This window comes from Xiphophorus couchianus, chromosome 14, assembly GCF_001444195.1.
Source record: "Xiphophorus couchianus chromosome 14, X_couchianus-1.0, whole genome shotgun sequence".
Taxonomy (NCBI): Eukaryota; Metazoa; Chordata; class Actinopteri; order Cyprinodontiformes; family Poeciliidae; genus Xiphophorus; species Xiphophorus couchianus.
The window spans coordinates 18,159,800-18,178,725 of record NC_040241.1 but is presented as its reverse complement, the minus strand read 5'-3'; the positions used below and the strand labels follow the sequence as shown (position 1 = coordinate 18,178,725).

The 18,926-nt window shown below is 37.8% G+C and overlaps 1 protein-coding gene across 2 annotated transcripts; it reads right to left on the bottom strand.

Moving 5' to 3' along the window:
- Positions 1 to 425: 425 nt before the first annotated feature.
- Positions 426 to 17,580, bottom strand: LOC114157375 (urea transporter 2). 2 transcript variants are annotated; one of them, XM_028038296.1, is made up of 9 exons: positions 17,296 to 17,580; positions 16,754 to 16,943; positions 16,191 to 16,319; positions 15,295 to 15,484; positions 11,479 to 11,626; positions 3,420 to 3,554; positions 2,946 to 2,995; positions 2,563 to 2,789; positions 426 to 2,093 (listed from the first exon to the last, which is right to left on the bottom strand). In XM_028038296.1, the coding sequence occupies exons 1-8, from the start codon at positions 17,420 to 17,422 to the stop codon at positions 2,607 to 2,609; spliced, it is 1,152 nt and encodes a 383-aa protein (XP_027894097.1). In that variant the 5' UTR covers positions 17,423 to 17,580; the 3' UTR covers positions 426 to 2,093; positions 2,563 to 2,606. The 2 variants fall into 2 exon arrangements, with proteins under 2 accessions (XP_027894097.1, XP_027894096.1); XM_028038295.1 differs by having other exon boundaries at positions 426 to 2,789.
- Between the last annotated feature and the right edge of the window lie 1,346 nt (positions 17,581 to 18,926).

The following is an 18,926-nucleotide window of genomic DNA, read 5'->3' as shown; positions in this document are numbered from 1 at the left end:
AACACACATGAAGATGTTCAACTGGGCATTCCAGTCGTAAAAATGTAGTAAGATAGGAGGAAATTTTACATGTATGCATGCTAAAACTTATTAGAAAAACAGAAAATAAAAGCTAAAAACATATAGATATATATGCACACACTAACACATTTTACCCTTGGTTCTTGGTTCTCTTATTTATTTATTTTTTACAGATACCTTCCATTATTATACATCACTTACATGGCTGACTCATGCTTAAACATAGCCACTCAGTGAAAAGTGTGACATTCATTTGAGGCGGATGCAAGAGTGGGCATGTGAATAATTAAACTGCGACAGCTGTGTCATCCGTCCATTATAAACCCCAACGAGGCATAAACGCACCGTTCACACCCTGACACACGCAATCACACAAAAAGAAGCACAAACGCACTCAGTTCAACTGAAAGTATGTAGAACAATGAATTTTTTTTTATTTCGATATGAACATACACAAGTACTTGTGCAAGCATTTATATTTCAACTTTTTTTATTTACAATTATGTTCAATCAGTAGACTTAGACACTTTTGTACAATTTTCCTTAAAAGTCTCTCGTGAGGTGCTTTGTAATAAGAAATGAAAGAAGAAGATGGTGATTGCATAGACAAAAATAAAGCACCAAAATTGAATTGCATGATGTAAAGCAAAAAAAAAAAAAACAATAGATGGTTGTGTGTTGCAAGATTTTTATTGCACCTGTAAGGAGGTGGGACAGTTCTTTTCTTTACTGTGATAATCATTTAAAAATGTGAGTGTAAAGTTAGGAAAGTGTGTTCTAGAAAACGCAATATGTCAACAGTTGTGAAAAAATGTTGCAGTCAACATGAAGCAAAAGAGAAAAGAGAAGAAGGAAATTAACCACAACTTGATTTAATGCAATTGTAACAACAATCATGTCTGTATGAGTATTTAAAAATAACGGTTGCCTTTCAACATCAGGCTTAAGCATTGTCCGTTTCATTAAGTCATTACAAATTTCAAACTGCTACAAACTGCCTGCATAGAGTTACATTACACACAAACTTTGTGTTTACAATGAATTTTTAGTGGAGTGCTGTGTAGCACATCTATGCAGGGTAAAAAAAAAAAAAAAAACATTGAAAAACATATTACTGCTGATTTCAGTTTGGGTTTTTATTGACAATAATTTTCAAGATGTTTCATTTTAAACAAAGATGATGATGCAACTTGTTTTCATGTTTATTAAATGAATTTTTCCTTCTGACTTGTGATGCCTCTTTTTCAGCTCAAGATGAGGAAAATATCACACAAAAAAACCTAAAAGAAGGGATAACCAAACAGGCAGCTAAACATAGAATACAGTTTACAAGATCCAGAATATCTTGTATCAAAAGCTCGACTAGGTAATAACATTACAATAGTAAGAAAAGGTAATAAATAAGGAAACAACATTGGCAATTATGAACCAACATCAATCTAAGTGCTAAAATGTATGCAATTAAAACATAACACAAAACTTATAAAACATTAAATTAAGAAAATGATATATGAGTAAGACAGTGATGAATATCTAAGAGTCCTGTCCTTTATTTCCTAAGTTTCTTGTCAGTGTTAAATTGAGACACTACTTTGAATAAATACCATTCCAGCAACAATCTTACAACCAGGCACATGATCTAAGTTTTTTTGTTTGTGTTTTACAGTTTTTAATCATTCCATGGCATTAGTAAGTCACATAGTGTTCATCACTGCTCCCATGTTTGTACTAGAGTTTTTGCATTAGTCAAAACAACAACCTTACTTATTGTCATTTTCTGTTATGCAAACACTCAGTCTCCATAGATGAAAATTGACTCACATAAACTTAATGTGCAAACTTCAACAACAGGTCAGTTGGACCTATTTTTTAAAATAATTTAGCTGATCATTTTTTGAGCACTTTGAGACACTCAATAACAATTACAATGACCATTCATTGATTAGATATAGATCAAGAGAATCATAAGCAATACACATGCTGCATGGAGGTAACAGAGCTTTACGTTTCACAAAAAGTGTTTCACTTCTTCAAATTTAGATCCCCAAAAAGTTTTTTTAAGTTGTTGGCATCTATGAGAAAAAAAAAGACAACATCGTTAACAGCAGCCTGTCACCATTCTTCCCATTTCTAAAAGTGAAATGAAGAATACCAAAGGTTAACTAATTCCACAGACTGAAACAAATACTTTTAACCCAGACGGATTATTCCTAAAGAGCTACTTTACATACACCAACCTATGAATGAAGAATCCAGATTTTAAGTCAGTTTTTTCTGGATCCTCCCGTTTCTTAAAGAGATGATGTTCCAGTCATGCCTTTATCTACTGCAAAAAGCTTTATTTTTGTGAGGAAAAAGCAACAGCTGAAGAAATATTAAAAAGAATGCAGACTGCCTGGAAACTTAAAGTAAATATGGTTTAAAACATTTGCACTGTATTGTCAGTATATGGGCAGTTCAAGAAGCAGCTTTGGAAGTGTGTCCATATAAAATTCAGTATAAAAACTAACAGCTAACATAATTTTTTAAGATTAAAACTACCTGTGTTTGGTCCAGTTGGTGAAAAGTGCACATGTGACGTTCCGCTACACATCCGTGCTCTCCCTCTCTTCCGTGTTTCCAGCTTCCCATTGGCTTCTCGAGCACATGTTGCATTCAGGGGCCTTGACTTGACCAATGGGGATGCGGTATCCTGCTAAGCTTCCGGTCAACAACAACATAAGTGTGGATGTAAGAGTAGCTGCCCAACTGCATGCTGGGAGACCCACCTAAGCAGAGGGAAGGGATGTGGTGTATGAATGGCACCTTTCGTAGTTTAAGCCAAATTTTACATAGGTTTAATTGTCCAAGAAAGAAAGTTGCTAACTTATTAAGAAAGGAAGGAAGAAACAAAGACCAGATTCTCAAACAGTGGGCATTCTTACAGTTCCTAGCAAGTTGCTCAGGGCGATGTCTGAGTACGCAGAGAGAAACGCTGCAAACAAGAAAAGAGTAGTTCATAGAGAAAACTCTCCACACATTCAGTGCACAGCAGCACCTGGCAGCTCTTTTTCCTGATAGCAGTCAAAGCACCAATTAAGGCCAATTTACATGATGGGAGGTAATTAGCTGCATGTCAAGCTGGTCAGTGCTACTGTCTGTGATGTCTGTGACCGCTACAGTGTGCTCTTTTCCTCTCAGATATGAGCATGGCTAAAGTGGTCAAATGGATTTCCAGTCTACACTGAATAATGACATCAACCTTTGGATTAATAGCAGAAAAATTACTGCACATGAAAAATGTGATGGAACAGAATGGATTGACAGATAGCTGCAGACTCTTCTTGAAGTCCATGCGGTCATGACGTTTTGCCTGATTCTGTGTTACTGTGTGTGTAGATTTTGTAAATGTTTGTCACCGTTGGCGATGGCCAAGAGGTGGGTCCTCCAGCTGAAGGTGAAGAAGAGTCCTCCAACAGCCATGCAGCCCAAAGCACCATTGAAGCCCGACAGGCCGGAGTAAAGCGAATCATGACGCACTGCCATGGATAAACCTGTGACACATCAACACACACACACACACAAGATGTGGTCACATAAACCCATGAAAATAGCCAGATACACAATCAATCAGGACGTCTTGAAACAGCAGTACCTTTCTTGTCCATGTGGTGGGGCTAGACACATACTTTTGTGCTGCTACCCCTTTGTGCAACCCTTAATTTGCATGTAACCTAATAAGGACATTTTTCATTTGTGCGTCAACACACCTAAAATGGGGACCAATGTTACAAGTGCTAAAATCCCCAGAACACATTGTTTAACTAATTAGCCTCACTGTGCTGTGATGAGAAAACCTGTTGGAAAGATATGATGAATCACTTAGAAAACTGCTGCTAATTAGCCAGGCCATCTGTATTCAGTGTTTAATCATATGGGAAGAAAAGCCTTCTTTTCTTTAAGCGAAAGTCGTATTAAAATATTTAATTTTTATTTCACTTTAGTCATGCTTGCATCACCCAGTCTGTTAGGGGCTGCTGCAGGCTTCTGGTGATGCAGGTAAACCTATCTCTGACTCATACCCACAGCAGACAAACTATAAACTGATTACACCGGGTCATTCCAGCCCAAGTAGATCTCAGCTCAGCCAGATGCTCTGACATTTCGTCCCATGGCCTCCAGCATCAGCAGCTGCAGTGTGACTCTCACCCCCACACAGAAGGAGATAATAAAATCACACTGTGGTGAGGAAGAATAGGGCGGCAGAGTTCAGCTGCACATGTTAATATGTTTCACCTTTAGATTAGCCACCAAGCTGCCCAAATCTGGAACGATGAACTGAACAATCATAAATGTAGGCATGATTTGATTATCTTATCAGGTAGGCAAAAACTTAAAAAATAGAGCAGTCGCATTAAAATTATCCACTCAAGCGGTTCCACTTTGAGTTTCTCAACCTGAGGCCTAGAATCTAGAGGGTTTGAAGCTTTTCCTAGGACTGCACTCTTCTAGATGCCTCAGAGGTTGTTTCCCAAAATGTGCTGTAGCCACGCCCCCAAATTTTACTCCAAATACACAGATTCACCACTGAGGCCTGGAATCCAAAAATTCTCCATTTTCTCCTTAAGCACTTTGTTTTTTGGGTTTTTTTTAGTTTCTCATGTTCCTCTTTCTTAATGTTGCTGCCAATTGCTTATTGATACTAGAAAAACTACAGAATTACCACTCCTAACAGTTTTAATAAATTAAATGTAATAACTTTTTTTATGCGTTTTATCCTGGCAGCTCAGGCAAAAGTCGGTGTTGTTCTTGTTGTACTGTCTGAATAATTGACACTCCTCCTGTAACACTGATGGGTGTTAATTTTCTTAAATCCAACAGGGCAATAGTTAGGCTGGAACAAAACATCTACCAGGAGCTATGATAACAACCAACCAAAACTCTGACCCCTTATTTTGCCAACACTCATAATTGTGAAGATAGTAAAGAAAGTAAAACATGTCCAAAGCTCACTACTGGAGCAAACAAGATGATCCTGCAATTAAAAATAAGTTTTCTTAAGGCTTTCTACACATTTACCAGAGATTCAAAACTAATGATATAAAAGACAACTGTTTCTAAAATAACCATTTACAATACCCAAAGTCTGTGGAATACTAATTCTGAACAAACACATAGAATACCATATCAAGTGCAAAGACCAGAAAACTCAGCTGACAAATTGTACAGTCTTACCAAAATTGGACAAAAACAGGTTGAAAAGTGTTGCTTGGTCTTTGGGAATCTTAATTTCAGTTGCGACATTTAGAGGATTTGATCAAATTTAGCTTTAGCAGCATCAAAGCAAGTTTCCATTAGGCCTTGGCTCAACATTTCAGTTTGTTGGAGGCTGTATAACGGTGTGATGGATGTTTTCTTGGCACACTTTGATTACTGATTGGTCAATACTTTGCATTAGCAAATACTTTTTGGTGGCAATGTATTACCTCTATATTGCTGCTGATCATATTGTTTCCCTTAATGACCATGTTTATCACCCATCTTCTGATAGCTACTGTATATCTAATCTGCTATGAAGGACACATTTTCTCAAATAGTCTTTCTAAGCATGATGATGAGTTCACTGTACTCCAGCAGCTTACATCAGGGGTGCCCAAAGTGGGTCCTCGAGGGCCGGCATACTGCATGTTTTAGTTCTCTCCCTGGTTTAACACACCTGGATCCAATGATGGCTCATTAGAAGGCCTAAGAACCACATTGACATGCTGAAAAGGTTTTTTACCATCACCAAAGAGACTAAAACATGCAGGATGCTGACCCTTGAGGACCGACTTTGGGCACTCCTGGTTTATATGCTCATCAAACCTTAATCTATAATAAAGCACCTTTGGGAGATTCACATCACTGGAAATGCAAACAACACATCTGCAACACTGTTATGTATAAAATCTCAGAGGAACTTTTCTGACAACTCATTGAATCTATTTGCCAAATAATTAAGGCAATAGTGAAGGCAAAACTGTATAAAATCCAGTATTAACAATAGGTAAGTGATCAATCAGTGTACAAATCCTAAAACATAGAAAAACATGAATCTGAAATCTACACCCTCTCAGTTTAAAAGGCTGCCTAATCAGCACTGGTCCATTAATCACATTATAGGACAAATTACATTTTGAACAAATGTGGGCTGCAAAGTAATAAAGCGAATAAAACGGCCACATCCTGAGGGGTTATACATGCCAGTACCAACTTTCATGGCGATCCATCACAGTGTTGTTAGCAACAAACAGGAATCTCATCACGGCACCGTGGAAATGTCAACCAAACGCTGCAGTCATTAAGATTTATCAAGTGAGGACGATGAATGTGAGAAATGCCACTAGCAACCTCTCCAATTATTACTGATATATTTCAGCTGAACACCAGAGCAGAGGCTCGTCTACAAATTAAACTCCAGCTGATTCAAATTATCTTTGTAAGCAAGTTTCTAGATCAAAATGAAGTGCTTCCACAAAGCAAATTTAAACAAAAGCAGATTTAAAAAGACACGTTTTTAGCTGGATTTTAAAGGAGGCTGCTGATCTGAGAGTCTTTGAGCCACAGAAGAGAAAAAATATTCTGCTTCCTTTAAGTTTTAGTTTTGTATCGGGGCAATCAGCAGGTCTGATTACAGGGATGTATGGACGTAAAAGTTCTGAGATGTAAGTTGGTGATGATTGGTTTAATGTTGGCTCTCCAAGACAAACCCAATTTCTTGTAAAAGGCAATGACACAACCTGTCTACCGAGAAGGTGGTCACTTAAAAATGCTGGCAGTTTTTTTTTTTTTTTTTGAGTTAATGAAAAACATTTAAAATTTTGGCTCCATGCGTCTCACGTCTCTAGCTGCTGCTTGCTGACCAGGGTGCCTGCAGCAGGAACTGCATTTCTAACCTCCTGCGTAACCATGAGATCATAAATAATTCAAACTGTCAGACTATCTAAAGGAAGAACCATTTAATACCCCAACCACTATGTTTCCTGTGTTGGTAGCGTTCTCTTTTTTAATTATATACTCATTGGTGTTTCCAGTTGTAAATCTTGTGTGATGAAAAAGCCTTTTAAAAGCCATTACAACTCTGAAATGCCCAGCCAGGCATGCTGAGTGCAGATAAGGGAGAAAAATAGTCTGGACTACTTCACATCCTTCCTGCATGGAAACTGCAGGATTTTTCAGAGTAATATGGAGTTTGGTAGCTGCCCTGTGATAGAAAACAACCTTCAACCAGCATTGTGATCGATTTACTCATTACGCGGTAATAGGAGCTGCAGTTTAACAGTCATGTTCAGAAGCAGACGGACCACGCCCCTGTGCTGCGTCCTCGTGATGTCTGCTGGTCCACTCTGCCATGATAAGCTCTCCTACAGCTGTTTGTTCATTTCTTCACATCCACAGACACCTCTGCTGTCCTCTCTTAATCCTCTTCATTTGCTTCCATTCACTGTTTGACCCTTTCAGTTCTTGCTCTTGTTTATGTTGCTTACCTACAAAATGGCATCATTGTGGAGTAATATGGGAAGAGAGCTGCAAAAGATGCTGTAATTTTCACAGTTTTGACTGTTATTAGGTGTGTGTGTGTTGTATGTTCTAACAGGATGAGTCAGACTGCTTCTATCATATCAAATGCTAACGTCTACTCTTTCTTTTTTTTACCTTCACTCCACCTGTCTCCATCCACTGACTAGAGTACAGTGTAACAGGCACAAAATAAACAACTAAAATAAATCACAGATGTACATATCACTTTCATCCAGGGCTGCTGAGAGGAAACAGTCTGTTGACCCTTCTTGTTTATTCAATTGATGAATCAATCTCTGCAGTTTGTATTGCATTTCTGGAAAGTAAACATTTGTATATGCATCTTGGTTATTTCTGTTTCCCGGCACAGAGCTGCTTTAAAGAACACTCAAAAAATTTTCAACAGGGTTAAGGTCAGGGCTGTAACATCTGATGCAAAACCTGTTTTGATATTTATTTACTTTTTTCACCTTGACATCATTATTCTTTTGTACCATTCAGTGGTGTTGAAGTTTAAACTGTCAAGCTGTTCGTGGCGAGGAAAGAATGTGGGAACGGTACAGGATTAAATGAATAAATAGATTTCACAAGGCCCATCATGACCCTTATTTTAGAAAACGTTTGTTTTGTCCACCGGTGAACTTGGATTTTGAAACAGATGCTTATTTTTTGTTTGGCTCCCAAATGTGAGCAAACTTCGTTGATATTCCGCTAATGTCCAAAAAACTATTTTGCAATTGCTGTGTTTGGATTTTCATGGAAGAAATAATGTGCAGCAAGAGAGAGACCTTTAGACTTTAGAGGCATTTAGCTGTCATGCATTAAACCGGCAGACTGCTTCATCTACTTTCTGATGCCCACACAACCTCATTAGGGTCAAATCTCTTTAATGACTTTCTTGTTGCTTATTACAGAAATGTGTGTTTGCATACTAACCACTGTTAGAAGTCTAATGTCCCCAGGTTTTCTGTTCACATATTTGTGCACAAGCTCACTCCCACTCTTCTGTTTTTTTCAGTATGACTCACAGCTTGTCAAAGTATTTTAGGACTCAGTGCTGAAGTTTTAGTGGCCAGTGGCGACATGACTTGAATTATATCATTTATCATTTCTTACATGAATATTTAAGTAAACGCATAAAAACCTAGAAATTTGTAAATGCATATAGATCTGATGCAGGCCCAGAATACAAGTGCCAACGAAGACTTTTCCTGCCTCTTATATCACAGCAGCTTTAATTATATATCTGCATAGATAATGTGTATAGCTGCTAAAAGGTTTCATAAGTCCTAGATGACTTTAATCTTATTAAACTATTCTATAGTTGAAAGCATGCCTTGCAGAAAGCTGACCCTATAATCAGTTTAAGGTCCTGACTAATCAATAAAAAAATGACTGCAGGAGATTGTTTATTATCAAATATGGAAATTTTAGCCTTCTTTTTGGCTTGATTTGTACGAGGCGATTTCTGCTGTGCTCATATTTCATGTTGAAAAGAGAAACGCTTTAGCAATGCACCACATAGTGAATATGAGCGAGCTAGTTATTCAGCTACACTGCATTTTTTTTATTTTAAACCCTCATCAGGATGCAAATACTTGGTTTGTACCTTAAGTCACAAGAATAGTTCTACTGACATAATTCCCACTAATATTATAAAATAAGAATTATGAGGTTTTGTAAAAAACAAACAGACTAGAATCTCTACAGTTTGACATAGGAGGGAATGAAAACAAATCAATATAAAATAAAAAGTTTAGTGCTGTGGTCATTACTAATTGTGTTAAAATTACTTGATTAAAATTTCAGCATTATCTACGTGCCTCTTTTAATGTTCCAATCTGAAATGTATAAAGTCATTGTGTGATGCAGGTTACCCAAATTACACTTTGTGTTGGGGTAGAAGACAAAATATGAACAAATACAATAACTATTTTCAGGCAACTACAGAGGACCAAACAGGTCAGTTTCAGTCAGAAATAAAGGTAAAACACAGGTGGCAAATAAGAGAAAGCAATAAGTAAAGTATTTTAGTTAGGATCTGAAGCAAACAACAACAATGAAATTGTTTTCACGTTGCAAATTCACTTACTAAGAAAATGGCAACTGGACATAAATAGAAAGTTCTTTGAAACAATCAATGTAAATCAAAAACCAAGAGGCATCCCAACAAAACCAGAAGATAAAATTTCTCAAGAACAGCTCAGCTTATACCATCAGACAGCCACGATCAGAAAACTGGATATGTGCAGCTACTTACAAGACTATAGGTCACTAGTGCTAAAAATAAACACTGAGTGTTTCGTGATCACAGACCGTAACTTACCATTATTTAAAAATGTTGACTCGGTGACGTTGCTGCATCTTTTTCTGTCTTTAATTAAAACTCTCTGTCTGTTCAAACAGAAGCTAAAATCAAAGAAGTCACAGAACTGCAGTAGCTTGCTGTCATGTCACAACTGTGACCCAGTGTTAGCTGATTCTTGTGTTCCAAGTCAACATCATGAAATCACCTTATTTTAATTTTAGGAACATCTCAGATGTCAAAAATAAACTCAGCCTATTTTTAAAACAAGTCTCAAGAAGCTGCACAGCAAAGAGAAGAAGAATCATAAAAAGGAATGAGATGAAGGATCTGATCAGTTTCAGCCACATACACAAAAATACAACATTTCAATTTTCATCTTAAAATCCCAATAAAAGCTACGACTAATTTGGGAGTGACTTAAAAAGCTAAAGGACCTTACACTTTAACTATACTCAGAATGTAAGCTTTTGACTGAATCTAACATAAATAATTAAGTGTATCTAGACCAGGCAGACTAAACAAAATGTTTATTAAATGCTTTTAGTGTGATGTGACTCAACCCCACTAAGTCAACACTGCATCCACAACAGATCCAAGAGGGAAACCCAGACGTTTCTCTGCACTGTCATCCTTTCCAACTCATTCAGGGGGACAGAACGGATAAACAGTTCCTCCAGTAAAATCTGGGTCTGGCCCGGGATTTCCTCCCAGTGAGTCTCTCAGAAAACCTCCTAATCCCATCAAAACCATCTGAACTGACGAATTTCAATGTGAAATTGAATTTAGGATCCCATTCTTTTGGTCATGATGACCATGCCCACAGACTTTTAAGTCTGTCTGCATATAAATAAAACTTTTAAGCTTTTTAGCTTAGCTCTTTTATTCAACTTGTCAAACAAGAGCAACACCTGCAATACAGCAAACAAAGTCCCAATCTGTCCAATATTCCCTACTCCGTAGTACCATCATCCATGAAAACTGGGTTTATATACAGATACATGTATATTCTGTCATGAATTGTGTGGATTGATGGCTGGACGACACAGGAACTAAATTAACACACAGAAAAAAACAAATCCTCACACATACATGGTTTTATTTTATTTTACTTTCTCTAAAGTTGATATACAGCTCCGGAAAAAATGAAGAATCAACTGCACTGAATCCCATTGAAAACCTCCAGGTTATTCCACCAAATATTGTTTGCTGAACTCTTCTTGAGTTCAAACATTATTATTGTTGTTTCTAAATGAATATGAACTTTGTTTCTTTGCATCATTTGAAGTCTGAAAGCTCTGCATATCTTTTGTTATTTAGACAATTTCTCATTTTCTGCAAATAAATACTAAATCTTTGCTTGGAATTTCGGAGACATGTTGTCAATAGTTCATAAAATAAAAGAACAACGTAAATTTTACTCAAACATATACCTATAAAAAATAAAATCAGAGAAACTGATAGTTTTAAGTGGTTTCTTGAATTTTTCCAGAGCAGTATATGTTTGTATATGTTACTGTTTGAGCATAACATTGGTTTGAAAATAACCAATAATATTGGATAATATTGGTTAATGTGGTTTTGATGGATGACAAAGACGAAGCAGGACTGACCGGCCAATGTTCCCACTGCTGATCCCAGCACAGCGTGGACGCCCAGCAGCGGGGAGTAGAGAACGACGGCCCCCAGGATGAGGAGAGAGGGTCCAAGGGCCTCAGTAGCGTAGATCTGACCCACACCGAGAGGAATGCCACGGATCACCTGGGCAGGTGTAAAGATTTTAGGGAAAACTTGGTGCAATGGGAACTAAAATTGGCATTATGAAAACTTTAAAACAGACTTTTATGAAAAACACAGATAAATATGCTGCTGCTCTTTTCTTTTATAAATCATCTTTACTCCCCTCCACCTCTTCCTGCTTAAACACCTTTAGTGATAAATGGTGCCTTCCCAGCAGTCACTCAGCACCGGAGAGTTGCCATGGTGACGTGAAGGCTGCACCTGCACATCGCTGATATTTACAAGTCATAAATGGTCTTTGATTACACGGCAGCCTCACTACTGCTTTTGCTTCAATGTGTGTGTGCATGTAGGCGTGTGTGTGTGTGTGTGCGTGTACGCATCTATATGCCTGTAAGATTTAATACTCTGTCTGAGCAGGCTGAGCGCTTTCCTCAGCAGAGCGACTGAATCTGAGAGCATTAAATATAAATAGGACAGACGTCACCTCCCCCCCCAAACCCATCTAGGGAGAGAACCGGAGGAGAGCTGGAAGATGGCTGGAATAAAACGAATGGAAGAGAGGAACAGAACCGAGAAAAATGAGAAATATTGGTCTCTTTTACTAGAGCCATAAATGAAATCTATGACTTCAACCGTCTCTGTAAATGGAGAGCATAAATTAAGCTACTTTATGAGAAAGGAGGGGAAAATCATTTTAACAAATGGATAAAGATGTGAAAAACGGAATGAGAGTAAAAATGGCATCACTACAAAGGAGAACAGAATCAAAGCGATAAGAGAAAGATTTTTAGTGTTTAACAAGAAATAAATGTTTAAATAGGAAGGAGTGTCTTATCAGCCCACAAAGACTTGAAAATGAAACAAATTGAAATGAGCTCGGAGAAGATAAGGGCTAAATGAATAACGATTCATGAAGGGAGAGAAAGAGATAAGAAAATCTGAGATGTTAGAGCTGAAACCTGTGGAAGTGGTTTAGTGTGATGCTTGCTATTAACATAATGTTAAAATTTTATTACCATAATTTTTACATTTTATTAACATCGTGTTTAAATTTTATTAACATCATGTTTAATTTTTGATATTCAGGACACCAAGCGGAGTTGAGAGGATGTTTTTCAGCATCAGAGCTCAGCGTCAGTTTGGAGATCATCCTTCAGAGATAAACAGTTCGTCGTCCTCCCAAAACAAAACAGCTTCTTACTTAAAGGCTGACTTACAAATCGGCTTAATTATATTCACAAGGGCAAACTAATGAGGAGGGAATTTCTGTTACTAAAGTGGCATTGCATAAGCCTGTTTGACTGAATCTAAAGATAAAATTATAATTCTGATGGATTCAACATTTATATTATTTAATGTAAATGCATTGCTTCCTATAAATATTGTGGCACGCTGCGGAACTACTAACTTGCATTTCGATTAGACATTTTTAATCTTTTGTGTAGTTGCTGTATGTACCTATGCATATATTTTGATTTTTTTTTTTTGCATCTATATTACAAATGTAAGTTTTACAGAATGCTGTCATTAGGTTGGTTGAAAATCCATCATCTATGTTTTTTTTTTTTTAAAAAGGCTGGAAATTAAAATTCTGCTCCTCTTGAAGCCCTGAAACCGCAGCTGGCAAACAGGATCCACTCAAACTGCAGCAGCTGGTGCATCTGCTTACTGTTGTTGGACCAGCAGCTTTTTGGAAAAGAATTGTCTCTAAATAGTTAAATCATAAAAGCAACCTCTTGTTTTTTTAGAAGTTAACACTGTAAAACTGTATTTTCCATTTGGTCGTGTCAGGGGATAATCCTTACATGTCCAATTCTTGCTATTGAAACTGAACAAAGTAAAACTTTGACATGTAAATAGACCTGAAAACTGGGATGTAATCACACTGCAACTCTAATTTAAACAACATGTTAAATATTACTGTTAATAATGAATATAACTTTGAACCAAGAGCTTCAGTTATGATTGCAGATCTGCCTGAGTTACTTATCAGTCACTTCTGGAGGCGTCCAGCTGTGTTCCAGTTCAGTTTTGTTTGGGTCAGTATTTGCTATTTGAGGGATTTTTTGTTGGGATTTATGGTTTATCTGTTTACTCTTTTTGTGTTTTGTGGTTCAGCTTTGATTAAATTCACATAAATTCATGTTGCATTGGCATTGTTAAATTTTCTGACTCTGTCTATTTTTCCATTCATTCTTCCCTGACACCGACTTTTAGTTACACATTAATACATGTTCTTTTTAAGTCTTTTCATATGCAACCATACTAGGTTTTCATTTACCTGATCTTCATCCTTCCTGGCTAAAGTTTATTGCCCAGTAGTTTCCAGATTTGTTTCATGTCTCCAGTTGTTGAATTTCTCTTTGTTGAACTTAAACATAGCAGATTCCCTACAGGTATCTGTTACTGGAAGGTTGTTGATTTAGCAAGAAACCTTGTAAATTAGAGACTGAATTAAGAAGAAAAAAGCTTGAGATGAAGCGTCACTGCAACACAAACTTAAATTTGAAACTGTGCTCACAACGAGATCACTCAGACAAATTGGAGTTTCTCAGATCTGTCTGTGGTAAACTACTATACCACTTGTAACTTCAAGGCAAAATATCTCGTATTAAAAACAATCAATGATGGCAGTTCACTTAAAGGCCGCTCTTTTTTTTTTTCTCAGAGTAAGTCTTCTTGCTCCAGGAAAGCGTTCACCTTAAGACGAAAAGATCAAACAGAATCGAGTTTTGACCTTTTCAGCTGACAGAGGTTTGCGTCTTTATACAAGAAAGCATATTAACTCAGGATTTCTGTTCCACTTGTTGAGGCTGTTGCAGAGAAATACATGAAAAAAAGTATTTAAAACTGTTCACTCACTTTTCTGACATTATCACTGAGACACGTAACTTTAGAAAAATCCTTGAAAAGCTTGAAGATGACAACTCAAATAAATTTGAGTAATATCTCCTGCATTTAATTCACAAGTGTTCTGTTTGTAATATATAAATTATAGAAGTATATTATTATGAAAACACCCACTAACACTCAAACCGCTGTTACTCTAACAGACAAAAGCCACTTTTCAAGAGGTATTTGACCTTTTTCATTTTTTTCTGCAGCTGATGATGGAGGGCCACACAAATCAAGAGGGTCAAAAGATCAACATGCAACCTTTTGCAAAAAGGTAGCTTTTTATCTAAACGCTAGAGCACAAAAAATATGTTCTTAAATTCAAAGTGTTTCCATGGTGTTAAGCCAGGGAAACTGATCTTTTTGACCAAGCAGAGTCAAAGCTTTGGTTGTATTTTGTCTCTGAGTTTCTACTGGCTTTCAGTCAGTGTTTGTTTAGGATACAGAGTTTGGAAGACTTCGGCTCAGTGCACATGCTCTGCTGTTGCATGTTTACGTTGCATAAAAACTTTTTTTTTTCTTTTCTGAAAACTGATGAACACCTCGCTTTTCAAAAATGAAAAAAAAATATATTCCAGGTACTACATACTGTGCTTCACTTCAATATTTGTGACTATGAACTGAGAAAACATTTGATTGCTCACAAATACCTTTAGTCTTTTCACAAATGTGTAGTGCTGCTGGGTTGTGGTTTTATGTTCCCCTTCCTAAAGATTGTCTTGAACAATTTTATTATTTTTAAATGCAATCTGGGTGGACATGCAGTCCATACCGGTTGGTTTTGTCCTCACCTCGACTGCTATAAGCGCTGTGTCATTAGGCTCTACTGCCCCCGGTGGTATTACTGGGTTGTGAGGAAAATAAGGGTTGTTCGTTCCAGTGCATAGGAGGTAAAGGACGATAATGATGTTGAAGGGAAACACGGCAGCAGGCAAGTCCCAGTGGTCCAGTAACATTGTGAGCCCACTGAACAGAAAGACACTGGGAAAATGAAAGAAGAATGGAAAGAACTATAAGCTTTTAAAATAAATAAAAACACTTTCAAATGCAATATGCTGAAAAGCCTGTTTTCATTTTTGATAAGAATTGAAGTCAAACTCAGAAACATAAAATGTCTGCCAACTTGTGTTTGTTGAAGTAAAGAAGAAGCACATCAGAGGGGTGTGTTCTTTGGATGGAAAACGTTTTGCCCGAAAAGAATGTGTAAAGTATGTTGATATAGTTCAGAGAAATATTATCACGTGACCTTTTCATTGGCAGCAACTGTTTTTTTCAAAGACATTTAACAACTTTTTATTTGCGCAACACTAAGTGGTGCGAAGCTGATGAGTAGCTTAATAACACGCTACAAGGTCATCAGTGTCATATTGGTTTTTAGCTTTTAAAGACATTCTTCTTTCAGGGTGGACTGATTGTACCACATACAACTTCAATCATTAGAAAAGTCAACCTTTTTACATACTGTTTCAAATATATACACAATTCTACTTAATACATGTAGATTAATTAAAAGTTAAACACAATAAATAGATTTAAAACACACTCACTGGTGCTTTTTAAGTCTTTGGAAAAACGACAGATGCCACCCTCTATACTTTAAATTGTTATTGGGGATTTTTATTGTTTTGGGGATATTTTTGTCTACCGCTCTCGGCTCCTGCACAAACAGCATATATGAGATTCGTACCATGTAGCTGAGGCCAAACAGGCAGGCAGCAGCAGCCACCAGTACCAGTCTCCAGCTGAACTGAACACTCCCATCAGAAGAGCCACCAACATGCCGTTGAATCCGTGAAGACCTCCTGCCACGTCAGCACTGGACACAAACACAAGAGCTCAAGTGCAACTTGGCTGTTTCATGATGAAAAATTATCATTTAGCAACTTATAAAAACATAATTATGGTCAACTCTTTATGGATCCTCATAAAACAAACTTCTCTGTTTTAATGAGCAGCAACTTGAGAGTAAATGGATCCTGCATCTCATTTCTAAACACCTTGACCTCCAGATGAGAAGTGTTTTTTTTAAGCCATAGAACAAGGATAGGCATTAGCATATTTCACAGTGGGAGGCATACATTGTAGTACAGCTTTAAGAAAAGAAGCGTGAACTTAAAACTGCATTCAGACATGATTCAGTGAACTTTACCAAAAATATTGACCCGAACCACTGATTTCTCGCAACAATTTTCAAATCACCATTTGCTGTTTTTATGTGCGTTTGGATCTCTACAGCAGTGTAAACTCCACCTGTCCTGTCCAATGATGACAGCTGTGAGCGTTGAGGCCAGTACACCCAGAGATCCCAGCAGGCCCTGCCAGGGGGAAGCCCAGTACAGGGCAGCCAGGATCAGAGCTCCGCTCAGTGGGTTGTTGGCCAGAATCACTCTGGCAACCCCTCTGAGCCCCCACACAGCCAGCTGCAGCACAAACCACTTTTCTGGGCAGGAAACAAAAGACAAATATTCAAACATGTTATTAAAAAAAATAACATGTTTGACAAACTTATTCCTCTGTTGTGTTGTTTTCTTGTTAGCTCAGGATGTTTTGTAAAGTGATTGGAAAAAGATCTTAATGATGAATATGTTGTTGTGTTAGAGGCAGAGTGCAGGCGTCCTCGCTGTGGGAGCGCTGCTGTGATTATATCTGCATATTTTACCAGCACCGTAAGCATTTCTAGCCGAGGTTATTCGCGTTTTGCACACACGTTTTATCGTTCAGTATTCTAAAACTTGGTGAATAATGTTTTTTAAAGTAGCACAAAAGTCCAAATTTGCTTTTTCTTTCCCTACCCTGCATGTACTTATCCAAGTGCTCCATGTCTCCAGTGCACAGCATCAGACCATCCAGCACTCGCCAGCTGAAGCTGGCCCGACTCCTGCCGGCCTCCTCCACCTCTGTTTTGGTTTCTATCCACATTTTTACAGCTGCAGGGCCTCCTTACTCCAAACAGGAGAAAAAATGTTCTCCTAATCCAGAAAGCCTTCTCCTTTATGTGCCCCTCAATCCTGTTTTTGTCCTTCTGCTCCGTCTTTCTCCTCTTACTTCTGCTTCATCGCTTGTCCTCCTCCTCTGCCTCTTCTCTCTCCGCGAAGGGGTGACTTATAAACCGGTGGGTGATGTATTCACTCACCCTCATGTGCCAGAGTTGAACAAAGTTCAACACTGTCAGCTGTGTGTGATCACAGAGTGGAGCATTAGTCCCAAATCCTGTTCCTGCCCTGATGTTACATTTCACAGTCGCCTGTTTGCTCTCTCTTCTGTTTCAGGCCCACAGACAGTCCCTCAACTGCTGTTTGTCCATTTGAGCTACTCATCCACTTTTTATTGCGCCATGTTGATGAATATTTGTCTTCCCTTCATTCATAAAACCCATTAGCAGCCTTTGCTGCTGAAGTGTTAATCTTTAACACGGATATCTTTGCTGCTTAAACGGAAATATTACTGACAGTCGGGCATGAATGTGACCGATCTAACGCATCCATGGTTGGTACTCATTTTTTTGTACCTGCTTCATGACTAGCACAAGGCAAAACTGGTGTCAACAAGCATAGTTTCGTAGATTTCAAGGTTTCAGAGCATTCCTCTGACATTTTGGTCCGTATTGCCATGAAAGCATCAAGCACATGCTGCCGGTTTTTCAGCTGCACATCCATGATGCTTAGTGATGCTGATCATTGCATTGACCACAGTTTTTTAAAATATATTTTTTAATATCAACCCTTGGTAATATAAAAGTTGCATTTTTCTATTTTCTCTGCGTGAGATTATCCTTTTGCAATGAAAAGTACATCTATTTTAGGCCTTTTTGCACGCGTCTATCAGGGAATTGAATAGCTAAAGGGCACAATATTTTTGTCTGAGATGAACTGATATGAAAAGCCAAAGTGAAGAAAGTAAAGACAATAACAACATGTCAGGTACAATCGCTCCATCAGAGTTAGGATCTAAAAACCTCGTCTTTACTGATGGAAACCTTCGTGACATTCCAAAATGCTCTGACAGCTAATCGCTCTTCTGCTTTGCCCCGTTTCGTTTATGTTTTATTAGCCTCAGTAAATATGTCCTCCTCCCCTCTGGCTCTATATGCTCCCTGACACATTTCAACACCTGTGGAGCAACAAAAACTAGCGACAGATGGGTACAGAGTGAGCGATATTAAGAGAAAGGATGCAGAACTACTCAGATGTGTAAATGTGTTGGTTTTACTGAGGTGATAAATAAATCTGATGTCTTTGCACATAAAATTAGGGAATACCACCATACAGTATGTTCAGTAATTAATATTTGACTAAGGTGAGCTAAGGGCTCTTACTGGTGATTATTGACTGTCTATGCACAGCACAGTGTTGATCTGCTAAACTGGGCTTTAAAGTAACTGGTCCCACGGAGGAAATTTTACACTAACTGAAAAAAAAAAAGA